Source organism: Lynx canadensis, chromosome B2 (genome assembly GCF_007474595.2).
Source record: "Lynx canadensis isolate LIC74 chromosome B2, mLynCan4.pri.v2, whole genome shotgun sequence".
Classification (NCBI taxonomy): Eukaryota; Metazoa; Chordata; class Mammalia; order Carnivora; family Felidae; genus Lynx; species Lynx canadensis.
This window is the reverse complement of record NC_044307.1, coordinates 100,437,480-100,454,777: the sequence shown is the minus strand read 5'-3', so window position 1 is coordinate 100,454,777 and position 17,298 is coordinate 100,437,480. Positions and strand designations below refer to the sequence as shown.

Genomic DNA, 17,298 nt, shown 5'->3' with positions numbered 1-17,298 from the left:
CTGCCTTAAATAATTTCTGCTCCCTACTTGCCTACTTGCCCTTCACATAAAGTACTTTAAATTTTGGCTCAAAATTTCCCTCTGTTGTGAAGCCTAGCTTGACTCCTCTAGAATTCTTCCTATTCTACTATTGCTCTCTGTACCCACATAGTTTATTTTTAATTTGCTTGCATGTTTATTTCTTCAATAGGTTTTAGTTCTCCGATGGAAAGAGACCCATTTTCATCTGGTATCTCCAGCACTTATCATAGTTCCTGGAAATAAGAGACACTCATATACTCAGATATTTTCGATTGACTTCACGATCTGAGTTAGTTTCTCAGGAAATTTATCAGAAATAAATGATCTCCCCAACACTCCAAGTTTTCCAGGTTTCTGCCAAAACCTAGCAGGCAGGTCACTACTAATTCTCCTTACCACTTTATTTTTATTATTATTAACTTTTTAAATGTTTACTTATTTTTGAGAGAGAGAGACAGAGCACGAGCAGGGGAGGGGCAAAGGGAGAGGGAGACACAGAATCTGAAGCAGGTTCCAGGCTCTGAGCTGTCAACACAGAACCAGATGCCAACCGAACTCGAACTCACCAACCATGAGATCATGACCTGAGCTGAAGTGGGAAGCTTAACCTTAACCCACTGAGCCACCCAGGTGCCCCTCCTTATCACTTTAGATAAAAGTGACCATTTCCTCCTTTTTGCTCTCAATAAATGTGGTATATTAGTCTCATCCTAGCACCAATCATGTTTAGGATTGTATCCCAAGCATCTGACACGTTAAGTATGCAACAATTAAATGAATCAATGTTCACCTTGATGAAGGAAACTTTCTTAAACATTCTAGGAGAACGTCATCATTATGCATAGACCGTAAAAAATCTTTTACAATCCAACCCTGATGATTGTTTTTAAAACGATGCATCCTGGCACTTTAATTGTCCTTAGACAGATGGCCAAACCTTGGCTATGGGAACCGCACAGTGTAGGAGGAGACCATGACTAGAGCGCGAGGGAAAGGATGATTGGCTGCGAGGGTTCAGAAGTTCTCCTCAGACGGATGCTAGAACTAGGAAACCGCTGATGGTTCAGCTTTTGAAATACCGTTTTTGCATCGTAAAGAAAAAAGATTAACCTATCAGGAACAACCGAGCACATCCAATTACCAATCAAGAACGGGAAAGGAGCCAAAGCCTGGGGATACCCACGCACCAAGGAGGACGTCATTCTCTAAGTCTCAGCCAATGAGAGATTGGGCGAAGGGGGCGGGGCAACGGGCGGACCAATTGCCACAGAAAAACAAACAATCTGCAGCACAACTGTCCTAACCACAGCCCTCGCCTCTCAAACCACTGGAGCAAACTCCTGAGCAAAGCACTTGTTAAATACTTTCCACTTTCCTTCTAGCCCGGGGGCAGTTACACTGGAGTACCTTCCTCATACTGGAACAAGGGCCTTCTTTCCACCAGCTCCCAAAGACTCGCAGAAAGAATACAGTAACTTTGAGCTTTCTACCTTCACAGGAACTGGCAGTCCGGAGCTACCTGAGGGGGAGGGGCAGCCCCAGTGCGCAGGCGTGCATGCCTTGTGGAGGCGGGGCTGTAGCGGCCCAAAGCATCCTGGGTGCTGTATTTCTTTTGCTGGCAAAACTGAACTGCTCCTGTAGCCTCCGGAACTACATTTCCCCGCAGCTCCCGCGGCCTCGAGGTGGGCGGGATGGTTGGTTAATGAGCTCGAGGAAGCCGCGGCGCGGCCCACCAGGTTCCAAAACAAGGAAATGAAGGGGGGAGGCGGGACTGGGGCTGCCTGCGGGAGCCGCCGCCGCCGCCGCCGCCGCGGAGGAGGAGGAGGAGGAGGAGGTGGAGTAGGTGGCTGCCGCGGCCGCCGAGGAGTCCCTTGCTGAAGGCGGACCGCGGGGCGGCGGGCGGCGCGCGCGCGCCCGAGAGGCGGCTGTTGGAGAAGTGGAGCGGCGGTCGCGGGGGGAGGAGGAGGAGGAGGGACTGAGCGGCGGCGGCCCCCGCGTCCCGGTGCCTCTATGGGGAAAGCAGACAATGGATTATGATTTCAAGGCGAAGCTGGCGGCGGAGCGGGAGCGGGTGGAGGATTTGTTTGAGTACGAAGGGTGCAAAGTGGGACGCGGCACCTACGGGCACGTCTACAAGGCGAGGCGGAAAGATGGGTAAGAGCAGGGGCGGGGGGAGTAGGCTCGCTCGGGTCCTCGCCCTGCCCGCGACCGCGCGGGATGGGTGGGTTGGAGCCGGGTCGGGCCGTTCCCGAAGGGCGAGGCGGAGGTGGTCGCGGGGCCGCGTCCCAGCGCGGACTGAGGGACGCGGGTTCTGACTGCCCTCCCCGCGCGGCCCCGTCGCGCCCCTCGAACTCCAGCGGCAGCAGCCTAGTCGGGGGGCGTCGGTCCGGTTCCGGAGGGCGCCTTCCGCGTGCATGGAGCTGGCGGCGGGACTCGAGTTGGGACCTCGGCTGGAGGTGGAGTTTGTGGGGTCTGGTCTCTTGGGGAGACGCCGAGGGCTGGGAGAGCTTTGCCGAGTTGCCGCTCCGGCCCTGGGCTGGTGACGGTCGTTGTGGAACTTCCAATCGGCTAAGCGCCTCCCGGGGGCGGCGGTTTGAAACCTAGCGGAGGAGCTGGTCGGGCGGCTGGGGTCTTAGCCAGACTCTAGGGTCTGACCCACCGCGCATCTCTGCCCTTGGGGCTAGCCAGCCCATTGGCTTCTCAGCGTAGTCCCGCGTCCCTGTCTATACCCGGCGACTTCTGGATCCCTGCTCATTCGCCCCGATTTCGCTTTTTCACATTCTGAATTCCGCACTTTAACTCGAATGTAGGACCTCCTCGGAGACTAACCGCGTTTTGCCCGCAGAACTTCAGAGTTCGCCTAGTTTTTTGGTAACTCGTATTCCCCCCCCCCCCCCCCCCCCCCCCCCCCCCCCCCCCCCCCCCCCCCCCCCCCCCCGTTGGATATTCTTCTGCTTTCCACTCCATCCCCTGGCTAAATGACTGCGTGCTGGGGTTTATCCAGCACCTAGATTATCCGGAACGGAATGCAGAGTGACAGAGATCTGGGCCTGAATCTTTGTTTACCTGGGATTTGAGGGAGAACCTTAGTAACCTCTTAGGAAGCCTTTATTGATTGTTCTCTTAGGAGATGGCGAGCTGGATTCTGTATTGAGAACGCCTATCCTTCGTCCTGTAGGGCAGACGGGCTCTAGGACAGGTGGAACCAGCTGCCGGCGAAGGGTAGGTTTAAACCAATCACCTGCTCACCGCCCTTCCTGGGAGGAATTCTCCTCCCCCAGAGTAAGGGATCCCAGGAACATTTATCTACCTGTCCCGCTTAGATTTCAAAGACGGTCAAAAAGTATGAGAAAGAGAGTTTTTAGCATCCTAGCGGAACATTTCTGAATAAAGTGAATATCAGTCACAATGACATTAATAAGATTTGAAATGCTGCCTAACGTTCTGCGCACTGTGTTGTAATTGATATAGTTGATTTATGAACTCGACGAAAGTTGTTAAGGTGTGTGTGCTAATTTCATAGAGAATGAAAACACAACTTTACAAATTGTTTTATCATAAAGTATGGTGAAAATCACAAGGTACTATACACGTGTAAAGGATTGTTACTGCAAGTAGTTTTGGTCTTATAACTGAAAGGGCTCCATAGTAGTCAGTTGTAAACTTCGCTCATAATTCTTTTAGTTAATTGCCAGGTGTCCTTGAATGAATATCTTGGAATGTCAGATACTTAAAATTAACTTGTATTTTGTTTTTGGAATATTTACTTGTTATACTGGTGTTTCTGTGGGAATATTATCAGATATATTTGGGGAAAGCACATCTAGTTTTCCTATTTGGACATTGGCATTACAAAACAAATTATATGTGGTGTTTTTCATACTCCTCATGCTAACTTTATAATGTACTTGATTTGAAATTTTTTAAATGTATTTTCTTTTTTTTTGTTGTTAAAATAACTTCCTTTTAGTAGGCAACTTTTAAGAAAAATCTGCTTCTGAATTGTATTTTGATAGCATGGGATAAAACAAAAAACATAATTTAATTCCTGCTTCTAATTGTTCTTTTTGAATATTTTCCCCTCTAATAAAGTTTTTGATTCGACTGCACTTTCTTGAGTGAAATTTGTTTGATTAGAATTAATAAAGTTTCTTTAATAGAGTAAGATCAGTCTGTGTATCTTCAAAATATGCTTTTTAAAGAAATTTTTAGGATCTGAAAGCATTAGTTGATATCACTATATTCTAAGAAAAATCATTATAAAGGTAGGTTTCCTTGGACTAGGGGTCTAGTTGAGATTTGAGGCTTTATGTTAATAGCACATCTCTTGTGGGTTGGTAGCAATGATTTTAAAGAACAAAAAGTTTTTAAAGTTTTTAGTGATGGTTCTAAATTGTGATGCAGACTTGCATAGTAAAGATTTTACACTCTGATCATGGTTAGTTACAGTTTAGCTCTTTCCGGAATTTATTTTGGTTAATTCAGAAAAAAATGTATAACGCTACTTTAGGGAGCAAGAAAGAAATCACGTGCGTACATTTAAGAGAAGTTATTCTGATGTATATAATGTAGTATATAACCAAAATCATTTGGGTCTTTTGAAGAAACACTGGAAGTAATGTAACTTACAAAAGAAAAGCCTCTGTTTATAGTTTAGTGCTACCTTTTAAAAAAATCTTAGAGTGATATTTCCATTAAAATAATGACTTTAACTTGGGCTATGTTAATTATACTATGTAAATTTGTGACAGTGGAAATGAAAGATTACATTTGGGTTTTTCACCTTTAATAAAAATGTCATTTGTTCTTTTTGTTTTGAAGGAAGAGAATCTTTTGACCCAACCATCCTTTTTAAATAAATCAGGCTTAAATGTTATTCCTGAGAAACAAGTTCAGAATATTTCTAGACTTTTTAGTATGAACAAGAATTTGTAATAGTTTTCCTTTTAAAATTTGTAAAAAAAGGATATATAACAGTTTATGGTTACAAATCTCAAGACCATATTCCTCAAATTTGAAAAACTTTGCTTTGATTGATAAAGGAATATTTTAAAAGGTTCTTTTGTCAATAAGAGTCAAACAAACATGATTCCATAGGATAATATGTCTGAAAACTGTTACACCAAACAATACTACTATTCAATTTTGCAGACATTCATTTAGTCTTTTGAACCACTCCAATAAAAGATTACTCCTTTTTGAGATGTCTTTAAAAGATACTTCATAATTGAAAGTGAAATGGCTGACATCTTAACAGTTTCAGTTTTGCCTTAGGGTTTCAGATGAGTAGTTTGTGACTATACATCTTAGTGTATAAAGTTTTAGATGAGTAATTGGTGATTACACATCTTAATGTATGTCATAAAATCCTTCACAAATAAGTGTAGGTACATATGGATACATACAGGTAAATAATAGGTATGGACCTATCTGCCTGGCTTTGATGGATTTTTCATATTTGGTTTGTAGTTAGAATAGACGATTGTATTTGCATTTTTTTGTGTGTGTGGGAGGGGAATGTACAAAGATTATAGATGTAGCACTGTGATCGTAGCATTTTAGAACTTTCAAGAGTTTTAGATCATTTAGTCTCACTTTTTTACAAATGAGAAATCCAGAGCTTTTAGAGGTTATCATGCCCATAGTCTCACAGCAAAGACAAGCCTCACAGAAGTTACAAGATAGTAGGAATCCAGCTCTCCTGACTGAGTTGTTGCATTTTCTAATGTGTCCTACTTCTTAATACCATACGGGGAAAACCCAAAAAGGCCATGTTAAACCTCCAGTTTTGACAAACTTATTGTATAAGCTTTTTCCATGCAAAGGATATATCTATACCAACAAATATGGAAAAGGGAAAATATTGCATGGATATTAAAAAAAAAAAAAAGTAGGAGTGCCAGCCTATAGATTCTACCATGTGTAGTTGCTTTTCTTCATCAGGTTTCTCTTCATCCTCATTATCATTACTTTTGGCCACCATCTTTCAAAAAAAAAAACCCCACCATTTTTGCATAGTAGCTGAATTGGTCTCTGCTGTTAGGCTAGTCTTTCCTTGTGATAGTCCAACATCCAAGTTGCTCAGGGTCATTTTTCTGCAAATAAAATCAATCATGAAACATCTTGGAAAACTACATTCTCTATCTTTCAAACCATCATATTCAATTTTAATTCCTTACTTTGGCATATAAAGCTATTTGCATTAGGATCCTAAAGTTTTTCTCGTCTTTATAGCCTTTATACTTGCCACCAACTCCCAGAGTTGGTGCAAGCCATGTTTCTGTAGCATTTTTTAGCACTTACTAAGTCTTTTTCATGTCTTTTTTTTTTTTTTTACATTCAAAGTAAAGTGGTATTGCTCTGCCATTCCTCCCTCCCTTTTCTCCTCACTCCCATAAACTTGGCCAACTCCTGCTCATACTTCAGTACCCTATTCAGATAGCTTTTCTTCTAGAAGCCTTCCTTTATTCACTTTATTAGTTGTGCTTGTGCCCCTCTTTGTTCTTAGGTGTATAATATCACTATAAGTAATATTAATCTGCCCCATAAACTGTTAGCTACAAATGGGTCATCATTTATTTCCAGAGTCTTGTACAGAGTTTGGCATATAATGGACACTCAGAAATTTTATTAAAAAAAAAAAAAAAGGTCCCACATTGGTAATACTGCCCTGATGTTTTCAGTAATTGTTTTGTTTTTTTTTAAAAAAATTTAACATTTATTATTTGACAGAGACAGAGCATGAGTGGGGGAGGGGCAGAGAGAGAGGCAGTCACAGATTCTGAAGCAGGCTGTAGACTCCAAGCTGTCAGCCCAGAGCCTGACACAAGGCTTGAACTCATGAACTGTGAGATCATGACCTGATCCAAAGTCAAATGCTTAACCGACTGAGCCACCCAGGTGCCCCTTCAGTAATTGTTTTGAAAGCCTGCAATGCAGTGATGTGACATAAGTGGTTACCATAAATAATTTCATAGCACTAATTAGATCTAGTATAATTTTTTTTCTAAGAAATTATGTGCTGCTTTTTAAGACAGTTGATACATTTCTTTTAGTAGATTGATAAGGAACGTATGTAATTGTTTTGAGTTAAGCATTTTTCCCTTTTAGGCCAGCTCTTGTAAAATTATTATAGAAATCTTGTGTTCTTTGCTTTCACTATCTATTTTATAGAGATGCTTAGAAATTGTGGGCATTTGGGGCACCTGTATGGCTCAGTGGGTCAGGCATCCGACTTTGGCTCAGGTTATGATCTCACAGTTTGTGAGTTGGAGCCTCATGTTGGGCTCTGCACTGGCAGCTCAGAGCTTGCTTGGAATCCTCTCTCTCTCTCTGTGCTCCTCCCTTGCTCTCGCACTGTCTCTCAAAAGTAAATAAACATTAAAAAAAAATGTAGGCATTCGAACATATTTTACGAAATTTATTGATCTTATGGGTTTATGTTAATAAATTTAGTATCTTTAGCACTTGGTAAATCAAATAAACATTGGTTTATGTTTAATTGGTTCTTCATTTATGTATTACAAGAACTTTTTGAAGCCCGGGAAAAGAAATATTTTCAATAAAATTTGATTGTTTAGAGCAGCGGTCGACAAACTTTCTTTACAAAGAGGCAGATACTAAATATTTTAGGCCTTGGGGGCCATACAGTATATGTTATAATTACTTGAATCTGCTGTTGTAGTGTCAAAGTATCCACAGACAAATGTGTAAATGAACACAAATTAGAATGTGTTTCAATAGAATTTTATTTATAAAACCAAGTGGTGAGCTCGCTTTGGCGGGCAGGCTGTAGTTTGCCCTGCTTAGTCTAGAACAGTGACGTCCAATAGATCTTCATGCAATGATGAACGTGCGTCTATGCTGTAAAGTATGGTAGCCACTAGCCATATGTGGCTCAAGGAATGTGATTACTGTGACTGAGACACTGGCTAGTAGCTGTGATGTTGGACTCGGAAAGTTTAGTCTTGGGGACAAGTAGCTTAGCAACACATTTATAATTTTCAAATCCATGAAGTGACATTTTAATTTTTTTTAAACTTGGTTAATCTCTACACCCAATGTGGGGCTGGAACTCAGCACCCTGAGATCGAGAGTTGCATGCTCCACTGACGTAACCAGCTAGGTGCCCCTGAAGAGACCTTTTAATAAAAATGTGTAATTGACAGTGTGGACAAATGAAATAGGAAAGCCCACGTCTTTTCTTTTTTTTTTTTTCTCTTTTCTGCCAAAACCCGCACAAAGCTCATGTCTTTTCAGTTACAGGCAGAATTTTGAGGCTGAAACAGTTTGATAATGCAAACCGATACTCGAATCCATAAACTGTCAATTTGTGAATGGAATCAAGGATATTTGATCACTTTTTGAAAAAAGTATTTTTGTTAAAAAAAAAAAAAGAATGTTGTTCAGTGAGTAGTACGTGCATGTGCATAAGAAGATATACAATGTGGTAGTAAGCCTTCCCTTTCCCAACCACCCTTTTCCCTTTCTAAAGACGGCCATTCTCGGTTTTCCTTTTTAGACATTTTCTTGGGGTGTGTGTATTTAATGGTAAATAGTTTACTGTACATTTCTCTATATTTTTTTCACCTTAAATGTAATTTGAAGATCATTACATAATTGATATGCAGAGATGCCTGGTTCCTCTTAATAATAGTTTCACTTGTATTCCACTGTATTGACTTATATAATTTACTTAACTATCCCTCTTGATGGACATTTAGGCTGTTACTAGTCTTTTGCTAGTACTAACACTGTAGTGAACTGTACCTAGTAGGTACAGTTTTTGTGTGTATTAGTGTAGCTAATTTAAACTCCTGTAAGCTATTTACCTTTGGAAGTATTGGCTTGAAATGATTTGCTAATATGGTGATATATGAGATATAAATCACTAAAGATTGAAAACAATGGGGCTGAGAATAAGGAAGTCTTATTCCTTAAAGGCTTTAAAAATAATTATTCATACATAAAAATGAGTTCTAAATCATTAGTCTCTATAGGAAATACAAGTTACTGTTTTAGCAGCATGAGAAAGGCTTGCCTCTGAGTTTTATGTAGGCAAAAAGTAGATCTATGGAAAGGTTTTTTTGATAGGGGTGTCAGTATTGATGAATTAAGTAATTTTACTTTTGTGTACTATATGTTTGGACTGAATTGCTGGGTAAAAAATTAATATGTGATGTTAAACTGTGTGCTTGGTTTGCAAAATGCTTAACTAGTGTAATGAGGTTTAGACATCAGTATAGAAGACTTGAAGGCAATATAGTACAATTCGAAATTTTCTTGGTGGTAAACGATGAGAGTAAGACTGCTTGGTTAATGTGTATATAAAGATCAGCCTGTTCGTTCTCTTGTGACGTTGGGACTGTATGTTAGTGCTGCTTTTGGATTCCAAAACAAAGGAACAAGATATATATTTTTTTAAAGAGAGCATTTTAATATTTTGAATTACTAACATGACTATTTCTTTAAAAAGCAGGTAATTTTTAAGGGCTAGAACCAAGAAGAGGTAGCCGACAAAGCTATTTGAAGATTCTTGTCCATTTATAAATAGCTGATAGTTCAACACTTCCTGTAATAGCCCTTTTGAGCATGCATTGTGCAGGATAAAAGAGAGTCTCAAGAGAGAAGACAGGATGTAATTCAGGATACAAGTGTGCGGCAGTAGTTTTTTTATTGAGGGTGTGAATTCTTATCCAAAAGTGAGTGAATGATCAAAGAGAAGTAAAAACCTGTAAAGTCCTTAAATAATTGGTGTCCTTATAAAATATCTTTAATTTCTAATATAATAAGTCTTTCTAAAGGAGAAACACATCCTCCTCATAGAGGCTTTAAACCTGTTGTGTGTTTTCTATCTAAAAATATTATTTCTGTGAGATTTTGTTGCTGATGATCTCAGTTACCAAGTGGAACGTGATTAAGAAATGGATTTAATTTTGTTTTTATTGTGACCACAGACCAAAACCGTGTCATGGCAAACTATTTTGCAGATTTTGTAGATATATACATTTGGACAGAAAGGTGAGTTCATGGTTGCTGGAAAAGTAAGGTAAAACTTTTGCCTTATAGGTGGGCTAGTTGCATCTTTCTGTGGGAAAGTTATTCTCCTTAGGATTGTGATCTGGGGCACAAAGTGTGTTGCTTTTTACAAAAGTTAGTTTCCTTTTTCTCTTTCCCTTTTGTAATGTAATTATTATACTTGCATTTTAAGAGTGACTTAGACACTGAGTGAATCCAGTTGTTTTGGATTTAGGCGCAAATTTAAAAATATGTGAGCTTCCTTTTTTTCTGAAGAAATTATATGTAATTTGAACTTACGTAACTTATAAAACCAGAGTTCTGTTCACTGATTTCTCAGCAATCTTTTGATCTATACATTTTTGTCAAAGTGGAAATATTTTTATTTTTATGCTATTAAAATTTATCAGATAATAGTTGTACATGATTTAAAAAACTCTAACAGTTAAACTATATATAAAATGAAAAGTAAAAGTCTTCCTTCTTATTGTCCACTCCCAAGCTTCCCTCATTTTTCAAAGATAGCCAGTGTTGACTGTTTCTGTTTTAAGTTTTGCTGGTGCTTACTAGTATAACTTTAAATAATATGCATGTAAAAAATAATATGCATATAATTCTATGTTCTGATTTACCAACTTTAGGCATTTTTTGTTGATTTTCCATTAGAAAAGCTGAGCAATTTCCCATCTCAACATTCAAATTTATTGCCTTTGTTATTTTACATTTTTTGTGGCAAGTACTTTTATAACTTTCAATCATAAACTTAAGTCTTTTTTTTTTTTTTTTTAATTTTGATTAGGCTCCTCGCTGAATGTGGGGCTTGATCACAGGACTGAGATCAAGAGTCACATGCTCCACTGACTGAGCTAGCCAGGCACTCCATTAAATTTCTTTTTCTTTCTTTCTTTAAAAATTTTTTTATTCTTTTTTTTTTTTTAACATTTTTTTCTTTTTTTAAAGTAATCTCTACACCCAACAACCTGGGGCTTAAACTCACGACCCTGACATGAAGAGTCACATGCTCTACCAGCTGAGCTAGCCAGCTATTCCATTAAATTTCTTTTTCTTTCTTTTTTTTCTTTTATTCTTTTTAAAAAAATAATTGGTGTCCTAAAATATCTTTAATTTCTGATATAATAAGTCTTTCTAAAGGAGAAACACACCCTTCTTATAGAGGCTTTAAACCTGTTTTTATTTAAAAAAAATTTTTTTTAAGTAATCTCTACAGCCAACATGGGGCTTGAACTCATGACCCCAAGATCAAGAGTCTCATGCTCTACAGAACTGAGGCAGCCAGGTGCCCAGATTTCTTTTTCTTGATTTATCAGTTTAGATACTATTTGTCTTCCTGATATGGATATTAAGAAAAGTGATATATTTCTCTTACTCTTTTTTCTCTATCTCCCAATTTTTAAAGTAGACATTTATAGCATCCTGCTTTTTGTCTATGAGTTGATTCTAAACAGTAAACACTGAAAACCATTTAATAGCCTTAAAATATTATGATTGTGAAAGTATTTGTTGCGGGATGAGTTAGTATATTGAGATCCATGGAGAAGGAAATGTAATCTTGTGCATTAAATAACTGCTGCTGGTCTTCCAGGTATTAAGGCCTAATGGGTCTTCTTAAGTTCTTTTGCCCTTCAAGTATCTGGATCATACTTAGCTAATAGTGTTTCTTTATATCTCTTAGGTGCTTTTTCTTGGATTTTTTTTTTTTTGGTTCAATTGAGGACATTTTTTTTTATTTCATTTTTTATTTTTAAAAATTTATATCCAAATTAGTTAGCATATAGTGAAACAATGATTTCAGGAGTAGATTCCTTAATGCCCCTTACCCATTTAGCCCATTCCTCCTCCCACAACTCCTCCAGCAACCCTTAGTTTGTTCTCAATATTTATGTGTCTCTTCTGTTTTGTCCCCTCCCTGTTTTTATATTATTTTTGTTTCCCTTCCCTTATGTTCATCTGTTTTGCCTCTTAAAGTCCTCATATGAGTGAAGTCATATGATTTTTGTCTTTCTCTGACTGACTAATTTCACTTAGCATAATACCCTCCGGTTCCATCCATGTAGTTGAAAATGGCAAGATTTCATTCTTTTTGATTGCCGAGTAATACTCCATTGTATATATATACCACATCTTCTGTATCCATTCATCCATCGATGGACATTTGGGCTGTTTCCATACTTTGGCTATTGTTGATAGTGCTGCTATAAACATGGGAGTGCATGTGTCCCTTCGAAACAGCACACCTGTATCCTGTGGATAAATGCCTAGTAGTGCAATTGCTGGTTCGTAGGGTAGTTCTATTTTTAGTTTTTTGAGAAACCTCTATCCTGTTTTCCAGATTGGCTGCACCAGCTTGTATTCCCACCAACAATGCAAAAGAGATCCTCTTTCTCTGCATCCTAGCCAACATCTGTTGTTGCCTGAGTTGTTAATGTTAGCCATTCTGACAGGTGTGAGTGGTATCTCATTGTGGTTTTGATTTGTATTTCCCTGATGATGAGTGATGTGGAGCATTTTTTCATGTGTCAGTTGGCCATCTGGATGTCTTCCCTGGAGAAGTGTCTATTCATGTCTTTTGCCCATTTCTTCACTGGATTATTTGTTTTTTGGGTGTTGAGTTTGATAAGCTCTTTATAGATTTTGGATACTAACCCTTCACCTGATATGTCATTTGCAAATATCTTCTCCCATTCTGTTGGTTGCCTTTTAGTTTTGCTGATTGTTTCTTCACTGTGCAGAAGGTTTTTATTTTGATGAGGTCCCAGTAGTTCATTTTTGCTTTTGTTTCCCTTGCCTCCGGAGATGTGTTGAGTAAGAAGTTGCTGTGGCCAAGATCAAAGAGGTTTTTGCCTGCTTTCTCCTCGAGGATTTTGATGGCTTCCTGTCTTACATTTAGGTCTTTCATCTACTTTGAGTTTATTTTTGTGTATGGTGTAAGAAAGTGGTCCAGGTTCATTCTTCTGCATGTCGCTGTCCAGTTTTCCCAGCACCATTTGCTGAAGGGACTGTCTTCATTCCATTGGATATTCTTTCCTGTTTTGTCAAAGATTAGCTGGCCATACATTTGTGGGTCCATTTCTGGGTTCTCTATTCTGTTCCATTGATCTGAGTGTCTGTTCTTGTGTCAGTACCATACTGTCTCGATGATTACAGCTTTGTAGTATAGCTTGAAGTTTGGGATTGTGATGCCTCCAGCTTTGGTTTTCTTTTTCAAGATTGCTTTGGCTATTTGGGGTCTTTTCTGGTTCCATACAAATTTTAGAATTATTTGTTCTAGCTCTGTGAAGAATGCTGGTGTTACTTTGATAGCGATTGCATTGAATATGTAGATTGCTTTGGGTAGTATCAACATTTTAACAGTATTTGTTCTTCCTATCCAGGAGCATGGAATCTTTTTCCATTTTTTTGTGTCTTCTTCAATTTCTTTCATAAGCTTTCTATAGTTTTCAGTGTATAGATTTTTCACCTCTTTGGTTAGATTTATTCCTAGGTATTTTATGGCTTTTTGTGCAACTGTAAATGGGATTGATTCCTTGATTTCTCTCTCTGTCGCTTCATTGTTGGTGTATAGGAATGCAACCGATTTCTGTGCATTGATTTTATATCCTGCAACTTTGCTGAATTCATGAATCAGCTCTAGCAGTTTTTTGGTGGAATCTTTTGGGTTTTCCATATAGAGTATCATGTCAGCTGCAAAGAGTGAAAGTTTGACCTCCTTCTGACCGATATGGATGCCTTTTATTTCTTTGTGTTGTCTGATTGCAGAGGCTAAGACTTCCAATACTATGTTGAATAATAGTGGCGCGAGTGGACATCCCTGTCTTGTTCCTGACCTTAGGGGGAAAGCTGTCAGTTTTTCCCCATTGAAGGTGATATTAGCCTTGGGTCGTTCATATATGGTTTTTATGATCTCGAGATATGCTCCTTCTATCCCTACTTTCTTGAGGGTTTTTATCAAGAAAGGATGCTGTATTTTGGCAAATGCTTTCTCTGAATCTATTGAGAGGATCATATGGTTCTTGTCCTTTCTTTTATTGATGTGATGAATGACATTAATTGTTTTGTGGATATTGAACCAGCCCTGCATCCCAGGTATAAATCCCACTTGGCTGTGGTGAATAATTTTTTAATGTATTGTTGGATCCAATTGGCTAATATCTTGTTGAGGATGAGGACATCTTTTTGAGTTGCTTTTTCATTTGGATTTGTGTGCATATTCAGAGTTCTTGTGTGTCTGATAATGTGTTTTGACTTCATACTTGATTAATAGGTTGGCTGAATTTATAGTTTTAAGAATAATTTTTGAGGGGTCCCTGGGTGGCTCAGTTGGTTGGTTAATCACATGACTCTTGATTTCAGCTTATGTCATGATCTCATAGTTTATGAGTTTGAACCCCACATCAGGCTCTGTGCTGATGGTGTGGAGCCTGCTTGGGATTCCATGCCTCCCTCTGGCTTTGCCCATCCTCCCCACTTTCTCTCTCTCTCTCTCAAAATAAATAAATAAATGTTTAAAAAATAATAATTTTTGCCTCAGAACCCGAAACTATTGCTTCATTTATTTCTTGTTGCTTATGGGAAGTTTCTTTATTGGAAGCTTGTCTGCAATCTCAGGATTTTTTACTTTATGCATTCTAAAATTTCACCAAAGTCTACCTAGAAAATATAGGTTGGGTGCCTGGGTGGCTCAGTTGGTTAAGTGCCCGACTTTAGCTCAGGTCATGATCTCGTGGTCAGGGAGTTTGAGTCCCTCTTTGGGCTTTGTGCTGACAGCCTGTTTTTGAATTTTGTGTCCCCTTCTCTTTCTGCTCCTCCCCCACTCACGCTGTCTCTCTCTCTCTCTCAAAAATGAATAAATATTAAAAAAAATAAAAACAAAAATGTAGGTCTTTTTTTTTTCTGATTTATGTGGCTAGGTTTTCTGCATCTTTAACAAAGTATTTATTGTTTGAATAGATAACCCATTCATATAATTTGAACTTCACAGGTAAAAAGTGGTATTTAGTCCAGTTGGACTCTTCCTAACTGATCCCCTACTCTTTGACTCCCCTTTTCCAATCCTGCCGGTTTCTTAGGAATCTTTATTGAGCTTTCTCTTTTGTCTTTGGTTTAGGGCAATTTTTATTACCTGTTATTTATTTATTTTTCCTTCTTCCTCTGTTGCCTCTCTTGTTCTCTTCCTCAAATATACATATTAGGAAATGTTGACCTTTTAGGCTCTGTCTTCCATATCTCTTAAATTCATTTGCAAAAATTGCAACTCTTTTTTCTCTCTACATTCTGGAAGATTCCCTTTATTGAATCTTCTAGATTACCAATTTGGTCTTTATTGAGATTGCTATTCTTTTATTCAGTGTAAGCCTAACTGCCTAAGTTCAACAGGGCATTGGTTTAATAAAGTAAATAAATTCCCTATTAATATTTAGCTTGTTTTTAGTGTTTAAGTTATTTTTTGTGTGTGTACCATGTGCTGTTTTCAGTTTTTCCTTTTTTTTTTTTAATTTTTTTTTCAACGTTTATTTATTTTTGGGACAGAGAGAGACAGAGCATGAACGGGCGAGGGGCAGAGAGAGAGGGAGACACAGAATTGGAAACAGGCTCCAGGCTCCGAGCCATCAGCCCAGAGCCCGACACGGGGCTCGAACTCACGGACCGCGAGATCGTGACCTGGCTGAAGTCGGACGCTTAACCGACTGCGCCACCCAGGCGCCCCTTTCAGTTTTTCCTTCTTAATATTTTTCTTATAATCTGAGTGCTAGACCAAGATAATGGAAATGTTTTTCTGTTTTCATATATAGAGAAATTATATTGGTTTTACTGTTACTTTAATAGTAAATTCTCAACATTCATCTGTTCACATATTCATCAACCTATCTCTATTCAAATTTTCATCCATCTATCCATCTGTCTATCTTCTGTCCACCTATTATCTCTTTTCATCTGTCTTCATTTTTCTGGCTATTTTCATTATTCCATTGTTTACTATTTATCATTTGATTCCTTTCTGTGAGCCAAGTATTGTGCCATAGATGCGAGGATACAAGGATAAATGAGATGTCATCTCAGACTGCAAAAACTGAGACTGGAAGTATTCACAACAAATTGCTAATAGTGATTGTCTACAGGAAGGAAATTTGGGTTGACAGGAAGACTTTTTGAAAAAAGTATATACTCGTGTATTATTTGAAAAATACCTATACATATTATTTTAATATATTTATATTACTTATTAAAATGGTAAAACATTTAAACTGTAAGTATATATAACTTATGGGGAAAAGACAAATACCGTAAAAAATTTTTTTTTATTTTTAATTTTTTAAAATTTTATTTATTCTTTTTAAGTAGGCTTCATGCCCAAAGTGGGGTTTGAACTCATGACCCCGAGATCAAGAGTCGCAAGTTCCACTGACCTGAGCCAGCCAGGTGCTCCCTATTTTTTGTTTTTTAATAAATATTTATTTCTTTTTAGAGTAAACTCTATACCTAAAGAGGGTTTGAACTTATGAACCTGAGACGAAGAGTTGCATTCTCTACTGACTGAGCCAGCTAGGCATAAAAAATGGCAAATATCTTAAAAATATATATATATCTTTTATTATCTTATAAAAATCAATGTGTTAACAAAAAATCCAATATGTGTTCGTGCAAGAAAGGCTAGGAATTATAGAAACATAAAGGAGAAAACATAAATCACTCATAATAAGACCACTCAGAGATGAGCATTGATAATATTTTGGAATATTTATCTCCTGTTTTTTTTTTTTTTCCAGTTCTATTGAGAAATAATTTACACATATTACTGTAGAAGTTTAGGGTGTATAGCATAGGGTGCCTGGCTGGCTCAGTTGGGAGAGCATGTGACTCTTGATCTTGGGGTTGTGAGTTTGAGTCCCACATTGGGTACAGAGATTACTTAAATAAACAAAACTTAAAAAAATAAGGTATGTAGCATAATGGTAAGGTGTATAGCATAATGGTTTGATTTATATGTATTGTGAAATGATTTACCACAATAGGTGTATTTAACTATATCATCTCATAAAGGTACAATAGAAATTTCTCCTTGTGATGAGAGCTTTTAGGAACTATTCTTTTAACTTTCTTGTATATCATACACAACAGTGTTAGCTATAGTCATGGTGTTGTCCCTGTGCTTATTTATTTTATAACTGGAAGTCTGTACCTCTTGACCACCTTCCTCCAATTCCTTCCACTTCTCTCCTGGTGTTTTCTACCGGTTAAGTA

The 17,298-nt window shown here is 38.3% G+C and overlaps 1 protein-coding gene across 2 annotated transcripts in view; it reads left to right on the top strand.

Annotated features, from left to right (window-relative positions):
* Positions 1-1,850: 1,850 nt before the first annotated feature.
* Positions 1,851-17,298, top strand: part of CDK19 (cyclin dependent kinase 19) — a 149,234-nt gene continuing 133,786 nt past the window's right edge. The window contains exon 1 of one of the 2 annotated variants that reach the window (XM_030316158.1): positions 1,851-2,175. In XM_030316158.1, coding sequence (XP_030172018.1) covers positions 2,048-2,175 — 128 coding nt within the window. In that variant the 5' untranslated portion in view covers positions 1,851-2,047. Of the gene's footprint in view, positions 2,176-2,946; positions 3,244-17,298 lie in introns of those variants that run through there. The other variant, XM_030316161.1, reaches the window with a different exon arrangement.